The sequence below is a fragment of the Pseudovirgaria hyperparasitica genome (assembly GCF_010093815.1).
Source record: "Pseudovirgaria hyperparasitica strain CBS 121739 unplaced genomic scaffold EJ05scaffold_6, whole genome shotgun sequence".
Classification (NCBI taxonomy): Eukaryota; Fungi; Ascomycota; class Dothideomycetes; order Acrospermales; family Acrospermaceae; genus Pseudovirgaria; species Pseudovirgaria hyperparasitica.
The window spans coordinates 280063-297769 of NW_022985554.1; the positions used below are offsets into that span (position 1 = coordinate 280063).

Consider the following 17707-nt stretch of genomic DNA (forward strand, 5'->3'; position numbering starts at 1 on the left):
ATTATGGATGTTAAGATTGTTACGAATTAGGACTGAGACTAGAACGTTCCTGAAGATGTTCATGAGCCTCGGTGCTCCTCCGAGCCCTAGGTTTGATGGATCCATGGATGAAGCTTGGACCATCTGTTTTCCACTCATTAGAACGACCAACCGCGTAAGATCCAAAGACTTCCTCTGATGAACATGATATCATGATTCTCATATCCTATATCTGCTGTGTCATCATTGGGAGTTATGAGAGTAAGATCTCTTGTCATTTATCTACGCAAGACGATTAGTGCACCTCGACTGCGCTAACCTACTCATTCCAATGTCTGTCGAACAACAGTCATTACAGAGACATATAATGCTGCCCGTCGCGAACATACTAGGAACACGCTTATAGATTACCGTCTAGTTCCTGATGACTGGGACTGAGCCTTGTTCATCGCAAGACATAGGTCTTAAGAGTAGTCCCCGCAGCAGCTCAATCACGCAGGAAGTCAATGGAGAAGGTGGTACGAAGCTATACACCAGGGCTTCACAAACGAGACGTCTACAAACTAGCGCTTCGGTGGCCTCGCTAACAGTTTTAGACAATCTCTCCAGCTAGAAGCCATCAATTGTTCTGTATGACAGGGAATACTTATGCTGATATCCATCGTTTTACGAGAATCATACAACGAATATCTCCATTATCGGTAGCGATTGGACGTACACAGGGACTATCATCGCTCTCCGAGCTAGGATACTGGTAATCCCCTCCGCCTGTAATTGGTGTTACAAATGATCAGTCAGAATGCCGTGTAACTCCACAGGCTACCCTTGTACCGCGCTATTGTCGTCGCAATGACGTTCCATAGACACCATCCTGGTGTTACAAGCTTGTCGTACTATCATAATGATAAGATCACAAAATGTTATATATTCAAAAGGTTCTATCTTTTGGACCCATGCACTTCATTCTCTGCTCGTCCTTGGCCTAGATTTATATCCACGAAAATATGCAGGAACCGAAGCGAGGGGCTTCTGCTACTTTGCACGCTTCGATATTCCATAACAGTCCTGAGGATATCCTTCTTGACTTAAAGGACCATGGATGGGAAGCTGGTGATGCTCCTAGGAGGTTCAATGAAAGTGCAGCAGAACTGGCAACTCTGTTTGCCGAAGAACGAGAAGGATGGAAGGGCTACATAGAGTGGGAGCGCTACCCCGAGAAAAAGCGTAAAGCTGCCGAAATCCTCTCTAGATACAACTTCAAAGGGAACGATGAATTTCAACTTGTTCCTCTACCGAGTACCAACCCGATCCTCGAAGGCAAACGGTGGAAGCAATATCACAAAGCACTTGCTGGCACAATACAAGATATTCCTGCTATCAGCTGGAAGTACGTCACTAAGGAGAAGTCAGATGACATGATTCACGTCTTACAATTCCCCTACAATGGCGAGCCACCCCGTGACCGTCTCGTTCAGACCGAGTTCACGCCCAACGAGGATCACTTCGTCCGCAATCACGGTGGGATACCTGAAATCGAACCGGAAAAGTACTTTGTGGAAGTGGACGGGCTCGTCAAAGAGCCTCAAAGCTTATCCTTTGCTGACATCCAGGATGAAACGAAATTTCCTCACAAATCACTCGTGGTTACTCTACAGTGCTCTGGCACACGGCGCATCGAGCAAATCCACGAATACCCTGGTGACGGTGACGAGCTGATCAATGCCCCTTGGGGTGAGGGGGCAATTGGAAACGCGCGCTACACGGGTGTCAGCCTCAAGAAGATCATAAAGCACTGCGGCGGCCTCGTTGACGGTGCCGACAACATTGAATTCTATGGCTGTGACACATACTTCAAGAAAGGCCAGGTATACAACTACGTCGTCAGCGTCCCATGGCGCAAGGTAAAGGCCAATGAAGTTCTCCTTGCATGGGACATGAACGGTAAACCACTCCCTAAAATTCATGGCTATCCACTGCGCGTTGTAGTATGTGGTTATATCGGCGCCCGCAGCTGCAAATGGCTTTACCGCATCAAAGGCATCAGAGGACCAAGCATGGCACCCGTACAGATGAAGGAGTATCTCTACTACACGCCACAAGTTGGCAAGCAGAACGCCATGTACAGCAACGGCTTCTCGATTCAAGATATGCCGGTATCCAGTGCAATCGTAAGTTTTTCTCCATACTAAAGGCCTGCACTGATATGCAATCAGATGTCCCCAATCGACAAAAAAGTCATCGTGCATTCCGGTTCTATCTCCTTACGTGGCTGGGCCTATTCTGGCGGCGGCCATTGGCCAATCCGTGTCGAAGTGTCCGGCGATGGCGGGAGCATCTGGTACGAAGTGCCACCGGCTAATCTTTCAACAAAGTACTATCACGGTTGGCGACTCTGGTCTATTGACTTACCCGTTGACGCAGAAGGTTGGCTAGAACTCTGCGTGCGGTGCTGGGATAATGCGCTTAACACGCAACCGACCTTTGTGCGAAGCGCCTGGAACTGGGACTTGCATGTCACGAGTAGCTGTCATCGCATCAAGGTATATAGCGTGAACAAGAGCAGAAAGAGGACCAGTGAGAGGCTGGCAAAACTGGAGGAGCAAGGACTGGGGATCGAGCCGTTAACGATGCCATTAGAAGTGGATCTAGAAAGCGAGGAGGATTATATACAGCAGGTGATCAGCACGGGAGGCAGGGATCCGGTAGAGTGATGAACTGTTCAATGTCATGAACCTTTCGATGTCTGTGGCTATAAATATGCACAGTACAGAAACTCATCGTGAATGTCACATATGCATGGTACGTCTGATCAATTCCACAAAGTCTGCATCTATAGCAACCTAATATACGATGGTCAATCGTGCATGTGAGGCTCCGTAGCGCCTGATCTAACGTTGGGAAGCTTTGTCACAATATACATATATATATACGCATGAAATTGCGCTCTCGATTTTGTGTTCTTCTAGCCGTTAAGACTAAAAGAAGCTCGTCTCAACTCCAGGAAGAGCTGTCTCTAGAATACTAACAAGGCAAATTCTTACGTCGGAACTTGATAAGCTTTGTTATCCATAAGAAATTCGATTAGCCGGGTAGAAGAGATTGAGGCAATAGCACTTAGGTAACGTATCAGGATACATGACATATGCAACCACTATTGGTAGAGCTTCACAGGGGTAGGCGAGATCCAAGGCTAAGTGCTGTCCCGGACTAAACTGTATGGATGTGAATCTTCACAGCGCTTATACATACATGTATTACTAGACATTTAGGGCCTAAATGTATATGAGATCTAGCTAGCCGAGCTTCTCATTCAGCATGTCTATCTGGTGCTATATCTTATACATTCTCAACAAAAAGTACGTCTAATCATAAATACATTTGAGTATATGCTTAGATATTCTGATTGAATCTCTTTTTGTTGAAAAAATCTATGACAAGATCTAATGAATTGGCTAACTTCTGTACCTAATAGGTATGTGATTGGTTATAGGTGAGCGACAAGCGAAAACATCATACTAACGGCGATCTAAGCATTCTTCTAGGCATATTTAGCGAGAAGGCTTCGATCTAACACTTGACCTGCCTAACCCGATAAGGCAACTAGATATGGTAGAACAAGCTATTCAATTTCTCACGCAATGACTGACGTTAAATATCGACGAATAGCGAGATATAAGAAGAGCATGGAACGCTTGAAAGCCAATATCCGCTTCCTCAAGACACGACATCGAACCACCCTCAAATCGTCTCCTCGACTCATTCATTCCAACTTCTAATATGCATCTGACTGCTCCAGTCCTCACTATCTTCCTCCTCACCCTGGGTTCTTTCACAAACGCCCAAGCCAGCTGTACCATCGCCCGGTTCGCTGCTGGCGACTGCAAATCGAACCGCATAGCCCTTGGTACTCAGACAGGACCTGGCTCGAAATGCCTGACCTTCAAAAGAAACCGTGTAACATGCACCCAGCGACAGAACCCAACAACAGTTACAGGAGAGGGCCAGTGCACTTATACGATTTGGTCTGATGCAAATTGCAGTCAAGGTGGCGGGTATATCTACCGGACAGACTGCACAAATCCGGGGCAGTATATCGAGGCTGCACCGGGTGGTGGAAGTTTGAGTATTGACTGTGTGTAAAGAATAATCCGAGGAGGGGAATGGTCATTCTGCGATTTGGTATGTTCGGTTCCGGGCTAAAGATACTAGAGAACTATGAATGTAGTGCCAGGAGCCAGGATGGAGCGAAGTCATGATGTTCTCTGGTACTCGCTACATGGAGATCTGTTTTGCAGATAGACATTAGTTACTATCGCGTGGCGTACCAATAGGGACGGAGATCGAGCTTTACTGATAAAGGAAAGTCATATTAGTATCCATAAGTAATCTGATGTAGTACGAGGCAGATTCAATGCATGAATTCGAATACGCTAGTAGTGACAAGAAGACCCCAATTGTTGGAACGTATTCGAAGGATTTAACGAAGTCGATAGCGTCAGCTGAATATGTGCGAATGCGAGTCATTAGTCAGCGATCCATATTTTCGTTCCATTTGTTATGGATGTCCGCAATTGACTAGGCCATAGGTAATCTGATATGAATTGTCAAGTCACGCCAAGACACCGATCCGCTCGTTGCACGCTGCTGGCACATGAATAAAATCGACTCCATGCCCATTTTAAATTCACGTTGTTCTCTTATACTTGATCCTTCGAGCTTGACTTACCTGCCGATATATAGCCAATAATGCCAGCGTCACTCTATATCCACGCATTTTCCATCACGGGATCGATCTTCGCTTCGGGTACTACCAATTCCGACAGGTCTGTTCAGAGCTTACTGTTGACAGGCGCCTCCCAAGCCCTTAATTACTTTGCTCTCCCAGCTGTACTCCTCGCACCAACCCCCTCACTCAAAGCAAGACAATTCGTCGCAGCTCACTGGCTGGGTCACATCACAATTCCTCTGACATTCATCCCCTGCGGGCTTATGCACTTTTATCTCGCGTATAATGATGCTACAGCCAATAGTCGCCTCGAAACTATCGCTGGCGCAATCACAATCAGTATATTCCCGCTGAGTGTCGTGTTCATCGAGAAGTTGTACTTGTACATCTATACTTTGAGAGGGAAGAAGGACGAGGAGATTGAGGCGGACTTGAAGAACAAAGGTGAAGGGGACCTTGATACGTTGATCGTTCGGTGGCAGCGGTGGAATACGTTACGAGCAGCGCTGCCGTTTATAGGTGCGATGGTGAGCTGGTGGAATCTTTTGGAGGATGTGAGGCAGTGAGTGTTTGGTCGTTGCGAGGTCCAGTGCTGGAATGCGGCAGAAGCTAGATGACTAATTAAAACGACAACACCATCCATCGGAATTGGATAGATCTAAGCCTAATTCATTTTAGTCTGTTATCCACTTTCATTGGAACTTCGCCTCGCCTCACGTATTCATTTTCTGGAGATTTGACTCTACTAAAGATAGAGAAACATGTATAATCATGACATTGTATCATTTCTCATGCTCAAATACCATCGAAATTGACCATGGCCTGCATCTCCAAACGAAAGCGAGTACTCACCAGTTACTAAAGCAGCATGCATTCACATTGAAGGCACAAATGGAGAACAGTATCAAACCTCAATAGAAGCATGTACATGGGCTATTCCTTCAAATTTTCAATGATAGTCATGGTACGCCTATGGAGAAAGGAACCGTAAAGTGCTGCAGCCATGTCTCGCGCCAGCCACCAATGATGAAGAGTTCACTTCCGGCGACATCCTATGGAAGATCGCTCACCTCGCACGTAACAATTCATACATAACACTTCATACCCAACAGTACATCTTCTTTCTAGTCTGATCCGCAGTTCCATCTGATCACCTACAAATAGACATTTGATCCCCCACAAAGCAATAGTCATATTACCCCTGATATATGCTAGATCAGCACGATTACGACCGGATCACTGCGGCTACGACGAACCTTTATGCCGATTCTGATCGAGTGGCCCGATAGTTGGGTAACAGCTGACTCTTCCGGACACATGTCCTCCTTTAGAGAGCCCTCGATGGAAAGAGATAAGAGCGCGGGGAAGCTTTGTGAGCGAGAACTCTGTGATAGAATTTTGGCCAGAGATGAGTTCAAGCCCAAGCAGAGCTGGCTCAAGCGCGCAAAGACGGCGTTGAAGGAGCTCCCAATGCGAAGAACTAGCGAGGTTCCCAGCAGGACATTCCATTCAGACCGTGTAGCCACTTTTGTGGACAAAGACCGTCGGTATCCGTCTCAATTCGAACTCACTGAGACGTCTCCGCGTGCGTTCAAAGCGTTCCAGCATAATCAGAAGCGAAGCTTTCTTCACCGCTTTCCACCCGAGCTAATCGTCCGTGTTGCCGAATTCCTGCCAGCCGGCGGTGATCATGTACTCGCAAACACTTGCTCGACTCTGAAGCAGATACTGTCCGAGAAACGTTTTCCTCACACATCGCACACGCGGAGCTTGTCTCACCCGGCAATTTATGCCTCTGAGCCTACACCGTATGACCCCTCTTCCGTCTGGCTTCTGGAATGGGATAACTTTTGCTGGGATTGTCGAGTCAGTCGAGCGTCGAAGCGGTTTAAATCATTGAAGGGTTTCCATTGCCACGCTTGCGCAAAGAAACACCCAGCAATGCTGTTTTCGAAAGCGATGAAGGAAGGCATCTATCGCAGTTGCCTGGGTCGCCAAGGCCGCATAAAGCTCTGCGCACATAAAGAACTTACTTACGAACAGCTTCGGGCCTGCTACAAGCTCAAGAAGAACTGGCATGTGGAGGAGCGCTTTCTCACGTTTACGACTTGCAATCATGATGATCATAATCGTGAAAATTGGACAGGCGAAGTTTCAACCAACTTGTCGAACAGACCCAAGGTCACCAAATGGGCCGGCCCTGATCGCGTTTCTGCAGCAGTAAGAGCAAAGATGCAAGACCCGCTCGCCATAACGTCGCAAGAACTTGTGCTCACGATCCCGCGAAACGCAGAAGTCACAAAGGCTGCTCTTAAAGCCGCCCTGTCGAAAGTGAAGCACTACGTCTGTCCCCATGAATCCGATCTCACGATCCTCGTCACGCATTCCTTGCCCCATCTCAACTGCATCGCCGGACCCCTTGGCACAAAATGCACACGACACGACCACTCGCACGCAGACGAGTCCTCCAACAAACTCAGCATCCCATACCACGACTGCCAGCGCTGCCAAACAGCCATGCGGCTGTTCCGCTGGGAGCGCTCAACATCTCCATACGGTGGTGCAAAATCACCCGACGAGATCATCCTACTCGTTACCCGCGTGATCCATCATCTTGCAGACCCTGCCACACCGTTCTGGCTACACCACCTGGAGCCCTCAACCTACGACCTGAACCGCGATTTGACGGAATGCTACACATGGTGCCGGAAGGCAGGCTGCGCGACCTCCCAGCGGAGGTTCGCATATCTAGATGTGGCACTTTGGGAAGAGAGATACAAGTATGAGAAAAGTAAGTTGGGGTTATACCCTAACCTGACACTGTGGCATCAAAGGGCGCAGATTGCGCATCGGATGCGTACTAGACGTAGAGCCTGTATGCAGGGAAAGCCGTTGCCGACACCGCCGCATGAATATTTGAGGCGGTGGCCAGGGCATTATCGGCGGTGTTGGGGGATGTTAGGGTTTGAATACAGAACAAAGAAGCGGTTTGAGGGTTGGGTTGATAGTATCAGGTCAGTAGTTTCGTAGACAGCTCGCTGCGCGTCACCCATTCGATCGTTTACGAACTGATTTTAGCACAAAACTGGATTTTCCTGTAGCTGCTCGGTTTTGATTCATGGTTCACGACGATGACAAAATATAGCCTTTTGTTTGTGTCGACCGCAAGGTAAAAAGTCGCTCCATTAATGTTCTTTCACTGCTTTCCCAGCACATTGTGTAAATTACTCATAATTTAAACTGACTTCGACTACAAAGAATGTCTTACAGACTTACTAGACCATACTACAGCTCGATAGCTAAAAATTCACATAGCAAACACTCTACTAGGCTCAGTAGACCGGGACCGTCAGGTTCGTAACGAACAGCGTGACCAACTGTGCTCGCGTTGTACAACTGCATAATGGTTTAACAGTTCCCAGAATAATCTGTTTCACACTTACACACCCAAGTAAGAATGCTCGCAATCAACTGCTATCTGCATACAGGGCCAAGCAGTAGTGACCTTCTTTGAACCAACCAACATCTCAGAAGCAAATGTGAAATACTGCTCTGCCACGCATCCACATAGAGCATACGGTAAATCTTTCCAGTAATGAATATCTAAAGATAGCCTGTAACACTCCTATGAGTGTGTCTTGATAAGAGTCAATATTATTCGCCTCTTGCCAACCGTGTCACAAAGAGCGTCGTGGTGCTTATAAAGCCCTGTTTCATCATGCAAGGGATGGTTAACTCGGCGGCACAGCCATATTTTGCACTCTTAACATACGCCGGTATAGATACGATACCCTAGTAACCTAGTGCCATGGAATGTGACGCATCAGTGAATGGAACGTATGAGGTTGGTGTCACAGCAGACTGTACATCGATGAATATAAAGATGCCTCCCTTCACTCCGACGCAGTCCACTCAACCTCATTCGTGCCTATATCTCACAAACGACCAAGCCCTGGTAATACTTTGCCTCGACAACTTCACCATGCGCATTCTCAAACTGGTCATAGTGGCCATGGTCGCCATCCTCACACCTCCGATCTCAGCAACTCCACTCCCCACTACGCAAGATCAATACCTACCGCACCGCGCTCGTGACACATGCCCTTCGACAGGTGGCAATGCCATCGCTGTCAAAATCTGTACCGAACGCGCCTTCGCTGGATCTTGCCATTACCACAATCCAGGTCCCGAGGGGGACTCGCGGTGCTACAGCGTGACACAGGCTAGCAAGTTCCCTATCGAACTCACTGGCAAAGGCAACGTACAGTCGATCGAGCCAGACCCACAGACATTGTGTATCGTATATCGTGGGGAAGGATGTGGAGAGGACGACGCAGTCAAGGCGCAATATGAGGCGAAAGGAATCGTGGTTGATGGGAACATGATGTGTCCGGGACGGGCTGATATCAGAGAAGAGGATTTGAATGCTATCAGTTTTAGATGTACAGGAACGGCGGGCAGGGCAGAAGGAGAGACCAAGGATTGGTTGAGAAAGTGGAACCCCACTCAGTAGAAGTGACTGATGAGCTTGAGGAGGGCAAAGATGGGTAATGACTATGGCAAGTGAAATGATATATGTGAAGCTTATTCATTGGAAAATGGACATAGAGATCTGCATAGGCAAAGAAACCCTAATTTTGAAAAGCCAAACCTTATATTATTTCTGCGCAGTCTTCGATGCACCTGAATAGCAAGATTTCATAGCTATAAAAGCTGCATAGCGATAGAAGTTCCATAACAACCAAACATGATGCATTGAAAACTGTAGTACCACGCAATTACAGCCCTCATGACCGTATGTACCGATTTCCCGTAGACACATAACGGACCCATCCGCTACATAAACGCCCTGGACCTGATGATGCCCCTCAAGCGCCTGAAAGTATTCCTCCGCTGCAACTCCTCGTCGCTGTCATCACTATGGAAAACAAGCTGTTCATGATTACCGGCTTGTCCGCTCGCACCCCTCTCTAGCACTCTGCCTCTCTCTTCAGGCGCTGCTGAGCCCTGTGCATCGTCTACGTCAACTTCATCTTCTACGCGAGCGGCAAGCCTATTTACAAAAAACCCTTTGAACCACTAATCTTACGGAGCTCACGACGGATCGATCCAGCCATGATACTGCCTGGACCACCAGCGCTGCTCGATGGCCTATCACTACTTCCTGAGAGCCCTGGTAGAGCGCTCGCGTTGCTGACACGTCGGCTCCCTCCATCGCTGCCAGGTACACCCAGAGCACTTCTACGTTCGACGCGGAGACCTTTCCAGCCTTCGAGTTCGCGTTCGATGCGAGCCGACTTTTCGCGCTCCTCTTTAAGTTCACGTTCGGCGCGCTTAGCCATGAGTTGGGAAGTTGAATCGGCAGATTGCAACTCGTCAATGGTTTTCAAGAGGTTGCTGATCTTGTCGCGAGCCTTAGCAACATCATCCGCCAGGGTAGCATTTGCTTTTTCGCGACGTTCGAGTTGCGTTTGAAGATCTTTCACTGTTCGGTCCACATTGCGGACTGATTTCGATTCAGTGGCCCTGACGGACTCGACTGACTCGAGTTGTTTTTCGAGCTGTAAATGTGTTAGTGTCCTACGCAACAGATCATAGCCGATGTACTCACCTCCTGAATACGTCCGTGGAGGAACCGAACGTCTTGACTTGCACGACCTCCCTGTCCTCGAGTCTCAAGGTCGACGAGTTTGAGTTGCAAGTCCTTCATGCTCTTTTCAAGAGCAGCTTTCTCCTTGTGGAGTTGAACATTGAGGTCTCTTTCTGTTCCGATATCCTTTTGAAGTTCCTGAGCCAAGGCCTCGGACCTTCTCATCTTGCCGACAGCTGCAGCGACAATGTCTTCCTGCTGAGCAAGGTCCGACTTCAAACCTAACAATTCCTTATCAAAGGCTGCCGCATTGCGCAGAGAAGGCGATTCGCTTTTCGAAAGTTCGTCGAGACGTTGCGATGCGTCCGCGAGGCGTCTTTCCAGGGTTTTCTTCTCGGTGATAACGTTGTCTCTTTCTGCTAGAGCGTTGTCCATAGAGTTCCGAAGATGGTTCACCTGTGTCAACAGAGATACAATCTTTGTTTGGGCCTCATTATGCGCACTTGTGGCTTCGTCGCGGGAGTTGGACACATCCTGAAGGGTCATTTCGAGTCTGGCTTTTTCCTTAGCCCAGGTGGAGCTATTGAGGACCTCGTCGTCCCATTTGCCGCGCAACTCTTCGATCTCATCCCGAAGTCGTCCATTCTCCTCGCGAACATAGATGACATTTTCGCGCTCAAGTTCAAGCTCGTGAGTCAAGCTTGACAACTCATGCTGATAGGTCTTACGGGTATGTTCCATAGAAGTTTCATTATCTTCGATGTCTATCGCGCGTTGGCTGCGGTAGTCTTCGAGCTCGTTTTGCAATCGCTTCTTGGATTGGAGAGCTCCTTCTAGATCCGCAGACACATCCTCAAGTCGCTCCTCGGACTTTTGCGCCTGGCGCTGCAGGTCTTCGATTATGTCGTCCATCTGCTTGCGTTCAGCCATTATATTGGCACATGTCTCTTCTGCTTCTCGAGCTTGACCCTTGGCGAATTGCTCAGCACGTGTAGCTTTAAGGACCGAGATCTCGGCCTGTTCAAGCTTGTTAAAGTATTCGTCTGCACGCGACTTGTAAAGATTTAGACTTGACTCGACGTCGATAAGTTTAGAGGTCTCCGAATCCAGCCGAATTTGCAGGTCAGAAAACTCCTCAAGAAGTTGACTATGGCTCGCCGATTCTTGCTCTCTTTCGGAGCGTAGGCTTTCGAGATTTGAGAGCGTGTCGCGAAGTTCCAAATCGGCGGTCTGCTTTGCCTTTTTGAGCTCGTCGAACGTAGCCTTAGCATCCGCAAGCTCGGATCTCGCATTCGCGCAAGAGTGGGACAGCATTTGCCTGTTTTCTTCCTGAGATTGGATCAGGTCGTAGAGCTCCTCATGTGACTTCGTCTGAATTTCTTGGAAGCTGAGTTGGCCTGATCTGATACTGCGCTCAAGGGCTGAGATCTGAGCCGAAGAGTCGTCCAGAAGATTGTGTAATCGAGAGTTCTCTACCTCAAGTTTCTTCTGTCGTCGAAGAGAAGGGCTTTCCTCTCCCCATGTTTGTTTGACAGGCGATCGCTTCAATTCGTTCTCTAGATGTCGGTTCCGCATCTCACTCATCTGAAGTCTATTTTCAACCTCCTCGAGTTGCGTAGCCATATCCATGCGCTGATTGAAGATTGTTGAGTCAACAGTACGGTCTGATCGGCCCGAGTGGTTTGTCGCACTACTCTGGTGACGCTGGTGGAGCGGAGTAGTTGTTGCACTGAAAGGACGTCGGTTATCAGAGTCCTTCCGTTGATGCTCTGGGGACCGACGAGAGCTTGCTTGATTGACTTGGCTCGCGTTCATCTCCTCGAGCAAAGCTCTCCGAGAATTTGTATGTCGGCCCTCGATCTCTGAAATCTCACCCTCAAAGCGATCTCGTGCACCGTCGAGTTGAGTCTCGGCCCTTGTGGCCCGTTCGGTGGCTACTCGTAGGGACTGCTGAGCTGCCTCGAGCTGACGAGCCAGCTCCACGACGTTGGAGATGTCAGGTTTTGCAGCTTCGTAGGTAATAGAGAGATCCGCCTCGGGATCAAAGACTTTACGAAGAGTCATAAGCTGACCATGAGAATCTGAGAGTTCGCGATTCGCGTTGTCCAATGCCATCTGTACCGCTCGAGTGCTAGACTGCGCTTGATTGCGTAGCTGTCGTTCTGTCTCTAGCTTTCTATTTGCATCGGCAAGCTGTAGATTGACAGAAGATGAAACTTTCTCAGCGTTTCGGCTTGTTTTGTGCTCTCTCGTAATCTCGTGATTCAAATCCTCAAGGGCCAAGGAAAGTTTCTCCTTCTGTTTATCGAGTGAAGTGATGTTTATTTGCGCCTCTTGGAGCTGGCTCTGAAGATATAAGTTCTCCTTCTCTAGTTTGTCCTTCTGTGCTTGTAGTTGGGCCTTTGCAGCCTGAGTTCGCTGGCTGTCGCCCATTCGAGAATTGGAACGCGCGATATCCAGGTTCTTTTGCTGAATCTTGTTCAACAAAGTCTTGTTATCGTTTTCGGAGGCTGCAAGTCGACCTTTGACGGTCACAAGTTCGCGCTCAAGGCGTTGTCTGTTTTGGTCGTGCTGCGATCTAATAGCGTCTGCGGCAGCAACCTTTAGACGTTCCACATCATCGCTCAAACGCATGCACTCTTCCTCCAATTGCCTGATCTGGCGGTCTTTCGCGTCAAGCTGCTCTTTCAACCCAGCCGACCGTTCCATGGCCAAGCGCGAGGCGGTACGTTGTGCTTCCTGATCAGCATCGATTTTGGCTTCTTTCAATTCCAAGTACTCCTGGCGGAGATCATGCAGTTGGGTCTGAATCTCCCTGCGATCTTTGTCGGCCGAATTTTTGGCTTCTGTTGCTCGTCGTAGGATATCCTGTTGAACGTACATCTCCTTTTCAATGGTGATTTTGGACTCGTTGAGCGAGTCAAAATCTCGCTTTAGCTCCTTGTACTTTTCCTCTCCGATCATCTCCACATCGTCTCGAGATTGGCGTTCCCGCGCTAAAGAAGACTGGACTTGAAACAGCTCGGCGCGAAGATCATCAATCTGGCTCTCAAGCATCTTACGCCCCTGGCCAGCCTCTTCATCTTCTGACATCTTGTTTGCTAGAAGCGTCTTTGCATCGGCGGCTTCACGTTCGAGATGAGATGCTTGTGATCTCATGGCCTCCATTTCACCTTGCACTTCTCTTAATCGACTTTGAAGATCATCATGTTTCGATGCTAAGGTGCGTTTCTCGCTATCGAACAGTTTACGATCTGAGTCATAGTTTTTGAGATCAGTCCTCAGTATAGCGAGCTCGCTCTCTTTGCGTCGAATGAGATCTTCGTAGCTAGTTGACGTAGATGAAAGATCGTTCATCTGTTGTCGGATGGAGCGATTCTCTTCCAGGAGCTCTTTGACCTGCCTCTTTGTGTTGGAGAGATCTTTGGTTGAGGCGGCGAGTTTAATGTCGAGATCTTGATCTGTTTTTAGCAACTTCTCTTCTAGATCCTGGAGCTTACGGTCTTTGAGAGACAACTGAGACTGTAGCATTCGTAGCTCTCGTGTGAGACTTTCTTCAGCCTCACTGCGCTGCGATTGAGCGTGCTCCAGGTCAGTGAGCTGCTTATTGACTTCGGATATGCGATCGGTGAGAACTGACTTCTCTGCTTCCAGCCGGCTGATGATCTCGCCTGCGCTTTGAAGTTCCTTCCGCCACGCGTCTGCTTGGCTCTCAATCTGCTTTTTCGCATCAAGTATTTCGTCAATTTGATCCTCAAGTTTCTCCTGGTCATCTAGAGCCTCGGAGAGCTTCTCAGCCAGTTCGGTCTCGCGCAGTTGGAGGCGCTTGAATATCTCATCCTTGTCTAAAGCTAGAGCACGTTCACTCTCTAGCGTTTGCTGAATTCGCTGGATCTCTGTCTCGGCTCGTCGACGGTCTTCATCCAGTCGTTGGCGATCTCCGGCTTCATTCTGCATCCGTTGTTCAAGCGCTTTGATCATCTCGTCACGCTTTTGCACTTCCGCGGCTTGTCGAGTCGCGCCAAGCATTGGCCGCATCATCACATACAGCTTCCACCACGGGTTGGCTTGGAGTTTGAGATATACCTGGAAATTCTTTTGGATGATTCTGGTGGCTTCAGCTCGATAGAGGCGTTTATGTGCAATGCGTCTTTGGATAAATCCTCTAGCGACAGACTGAAAGCGAGACATGATTTCGCGAATGAGCTCATCTCGCTGTTCCTCCAGCTCTGCTAAGACACCAGCTCGGAAGAACACCTTTGTCAACCCAACACGGTAGAGCGAGCGGTCCAATTTTAGTTTGCCGAGCATGAGCTTGGCGATCTCACGCCCTTCGAGGGGATTAGTTGGCATGTCCTTGCAAAGAACTTCATACCGGGTGCGGAACTCTACGAAGGGTAGTCTGTTAGGGAAGCCTGTACGTGCAATTCGAATACCCTCGAGAACACCGTTGCATCGAAGTTGGTCCAGTACTAAGGGTGCACTGAATTGCTTCGGACGCTTCTTGTGATTTGGAATGATACATCTTACGAAGTGAGGATGAGTTGAATGTAGTTGTGTCATAAGAGTAGACAGCTGCTCCTTATGCCTTTGAGCGACGGTCCTAAACAAACCTTTCTTAACGCGACTTCGTGCTGCACCCTGTTCATCATCTGCCTCGACACAGTCAGAGAACAGGTGCGCGATGTGCTTGTCCGATGAGTCAGCGAGAAGTCTTGTGGCGTTGTCATTCATCGGGTCTTTATTCTTCTCTAACCAGCCTTCTGTCGAATACTCCACTTCTGCCGCATAGTGAGTAAGAATGAAGCCCTGATTCAAGATCGAACGTCGATACTTTGGTGTCTTTCGGTCCCAAAGTGAGTTCAGCTTCTCCGTGAAGGTTTTGTCGGTGGCCTTTGGCATAACGCAGTCCTCATCGAGGCACGAGAATATCCCGATCGGATTTGAAAGCTCGATCAGGTCGATCGTCGGTTGGAGATCTCTGCCGAAATCGATGAAATTCCACTCGATTTGCTCCCTCGCGTATTCCTCTTGCTCGAGAACGAACATGTGATGGTTGAAAAATTGCTGCAATTTCTCATTGGTGAAGTTGATGCAAAGCTGCTCGAAGCTATTTTCGTCGAAGATCTCAAAACCGGCGATATCAAGAACACCGATAAAGTGAGAATCATCTGCCCCACCACCACAATCCAATTGTCTGTTGATGCGATTCACGAGGTCTCCAAAACCTCGCTCATAGATTCCCTTTGCCAGTGCGTCAAGTGTGAGGTTGACCTGCTCCGGTGTTTGCACCTTTTCGACCCATTCTCGACCTGCCTTGACACGTGGGTGTAGCAAAGCCTTGATAAAAGGGTCCAAGGGAATTCCCAAAAGCTGACACACCTTAGCTGCGTGGGAGCGTGCATCCGTACCAAGAGCTGCCTGATCTGCGCGAATGCTTTCTTTTGTCGCTCTTATATTTCCCAAATGCAGGATTGCAGCCATCTTACGGAGTATAGATGTTTGATCTCTTTCCGAGAAACCCATGATATGAAAGGCTTCCACAAGTGAGTTCCACTCCTCTTGGTCCGAAACACCTGTGATCGTATCATTACCATGTTTCGTATATTCAAAATCTCCAATGTCAAGGCCGTCAAGAAGAAAATCGCGCTTCATTTTTGTACCAGCGCCTTGAAGCAGCTGGTAGAAAATGTGGTAGCTTCGTTCATTCGTGTTGATTCGGACCACGCGCGATTTTTCAAGAAGATACCAGTCTATGAAAGCTCCAGCTATTTGTCCAGCTCGCGTGAATTCAATCCTTATGAACTTCCCAAAGCGGGAGGAATTATTGTTTCGAACAGTCTGTGCATTGCCAAAAGCTTCAAGGATCGGATTGGCTCGTAGAATCTGCTCAGATAGATTTGATATATGTCGACCTCCTGATTTCGCCCGTGGTGTATCGGAAGTAGCAACAGCAGCAAGGTATTGAATGACCTTCTTGGTATTTTCTGTCTTGCCAGCTCCTGACTCGCCTCTGTCTTTCGATTAGCAAAGTTGAAAGAAGGCCATCACTTGAGCATACGCACGTCACTAATATGCTTTGATTTGCCCCCTCATCCACAAGATTGCGAAAGGCTTCGTCGGCCATGGCAAAAATATGAGGCTTTGTGTCCTCTCTCCCTCGTCCTTTGTACATGTTGATGTAATCTCTGGAGTATATGGGTAGAGGACAATACGGGTTTACGGTCACCAGGAACAAGCCCGAATAAGTCTATCCAGATGTCAGCGTCATATTTCAGAGCTAGATCTAAGATTACTTACGTATATGAGATCAGATTGGTACCTCATCTGTAGATTGTGGACGACTGATGGTTCATTCAAATGTGTAAGTTCAGCCATGTCATTTGCCTTGTCAAACTTTGCTGGATTAACCTTGTCCACTGCATCTGCGAGAACTTGCCGTTGCTGAGTATTTTATTAATATGCCACCTGTAGCGCTGTAAAGGGCTCGAGACGCTCGACTTACACTGCCATCTTCACACTGTACCAGCAGCATATCACCTTCAGACTCTTCTACTACCCATCCGCGAACAAAAGCAGTGCTGGGATCCTTCAGCCAGACGTATCTTTTCCCAGAAAAGTCGTTTTCCCCTTCAATACCACGGACACTTCCCGTCCCGGTTTCTGCGTCCTCTGTCTTTATAAATTGCGGTGCGAACGTGCCGCCCACGGGGGTTCCATTGCGCAAAGAATGTGACCGCTTGCGAGCACCATTGACTTCCGTGTTGCTGTCTGCATTTCCGGTTGGAGAGAATGATTGATTTCGCGCATGCGCTGGGACTTGAGTATTGGAGAGCGGAGAGGATAGCATGGTGGATTTAGGCCTGTTGCTGAGAGGCATAGGTCCAGGGGAGGGTGATACCCTGCCAAAGGGACTGGTCCTCCACCGTGGACCGTTCTGTGCTGGAGCGCTCATATCGAGGTGAGGCCGTCTGGCATTCGAAGAGTCTTTACAAGCTGAGGTTCATGATGCACACGCGTCGATGTGCAGCGGCAAACTGAATGGAATGGAAGAACGCGTTCCAGTGAGATTTGAAGTGACGGTAATAATCGCACGACCAGTTCAAGAAGATAGAGTAGCGTACATCAGCAATGACGGCGGGGTTGCGCTCGGGTGCGTTGAATGATTAGTCCTGCTATCTTGGAGGTAGTCCGTTTGGCAGCTATGCTTGTAAACAAAACCCGCTCCTTACCCAAGCAACCACAGCCGTTAGCGCGCTGCACCGTGTTGTAACCTGCTCTTCCCGCTTTAGACGGCTAAACCTCGCTAAAACCTCCCAGTACATGTCCGTGAGTCTCTTGGTCTCTTGACCGCGTACCTAGGTAGTTCTTCTCAACTAAGACTTCTCGTGTTCATTTTCAGTCTGTTCGCC

The 17707-nt window shown here is 48.5% G+C and overlaps 7 protein-coding genes across 7 annotated transcripts; 5 read left to right on the forward strand and 2 right to left on the reverse strand.

Annotated features, from left to right (window-relative positions):
• Window positions 1–983: 983 nt before the first annotated feature.
• EJ05DRAFT_437837 (molybdopterin binding oxidoreductase) lies at window positions 984–2690 on the forward strand (the record flags this gene model as incomplete). Its single annotated transcript, XM_033741805.1, has 2 exons — window positions 984–2147; window positions 2193–2690. The coding sequence occupies 2 exons, from the start codon at window positions 984–986 to the stop codon at window positions 2688–2690; spliced, it is 1662 nt and encodes a 553-aa protein (XP_033601365.1).
• A 722-nt stretch (window positions 2691–3412) lies between these two features.
• On the forward strand, window positions 3413–4308 carry EJ05DRAFT_326385 (uncharacterized protein). The gene has a single exon (XM_033740792.1). It carries the CDS (start codon window positions 3757–3759, stop codon window positions 4117–4119), a length of 363 nt encoding a protein of 120 aa, XP_033601366.1. The 5' UTR covers window positions 3413–3756; the 3' UTR covers window positions 4120–4308.
• Window positions 4309–4614: 306 nt separating this feature from the next.
• On the forward strand, window positions 4615–5377 carry EJ05DRAFT_326375 (uncharacterized protein). Its single transcript, XM_033740791.1, has 2 exons — window positions 4615–4783; window positions 4829–5377. The coding sequence occupies exons 1-2, from the start codon at window positions 4726–4728 to the stop codon at window positions 5269–5271; spliced, it is 501 nt and encodes a 166-aa protein (XP_033601367.1). The 5' UTR covers window positions 4615–4725; the 3' UTR covers window positions 5272–5377.
• Window positions 5378–6849: 1472 nt separating this feature from the next.
• On the forward strand, window positions 6850–7988 carry EJ05DRAFT_326393 (uncharacterized protein). Its single transcript, XM_033740793.1, has 3 exons — window positions 6850–7719; window positions 7807–7874; window positions 7964–7988. Exons 1-2 carry the CDS (start codon window positions 6938–6940, stop codon window positions 7838–7840), a joined length of 816 nt encoding a protein of 271 aa, XP_033601368.1. The 5' UTR covers window positions 6850–6937; the 3' UTR covers window positions 7841–7874; window positions 7964–7988.
• A 158-nt stretch (window positions 7989–8146) lies between these two features.
• On the forward strand, window positions 8147–9253 carry EJ05DRAFT_326394 (uncharacterized protein). Its single transcript, XM_033740794.1, has one exon. The coding sequence runs from the start codon at window positions 8514–8516 to the stop codon at window positions 9216–9218; it is 705 nt and encodes a 234-aa protein (XP_033601369.1). The 5' UTR covers window positions 8147–8513; the 3' UTR covers window positions 9219–9253.
• A 391-nt stretch (window positions 9254–9644) lies between these two features.
• Window positions 9645–13420, reverse strand: EJ05DRAFT_326426 (uncharacterized protein). The gene is made up of 3 exons (XM_033740797.1): window positions 13177–13420; window positions 10317–13117; window positions 9645–10266 (listed from the first exon to the last, which is right to left on the reverse strand). The coding sequence occupies exons 2-3, from the start codon at window positions 13002–13004 to the stop codon at window positions 9763–9765; spliced, it is 3192 nt and encodes a 1063-aa protein (XP_033601370.1). The 5' UTR covers window positions 13005–13117; window positions 13177–13420; the 3' UTR covers window positions 9645–9762.
• On the reverse strand, window positions 13421–17335 carry EJ05DRAFT_326425 (uncharacterized protein). The gene is made up of 5 exons (XM_033740796.1): window positions 16801–17335; window positions 16596–16739; window positions 16361–16545; window positions 13936–16308; window positions 13421–13865 (listed from the first exon to the last, which is right to left on the reverse strand). The coding sequence occupies exons 1-5, from the start codon at window positions 17248–17250 to the stop codon at window positions 13778–13780; spliced, it is 3240 nt and encodes a 1079-aa protein (XP_033601371.1). The 5' UTR covers window positions 17251–17335; the 3' UTR covers window positions 13421–13777.
• Window positions 17336–17707: the final 372 nt, after the last annotated feature.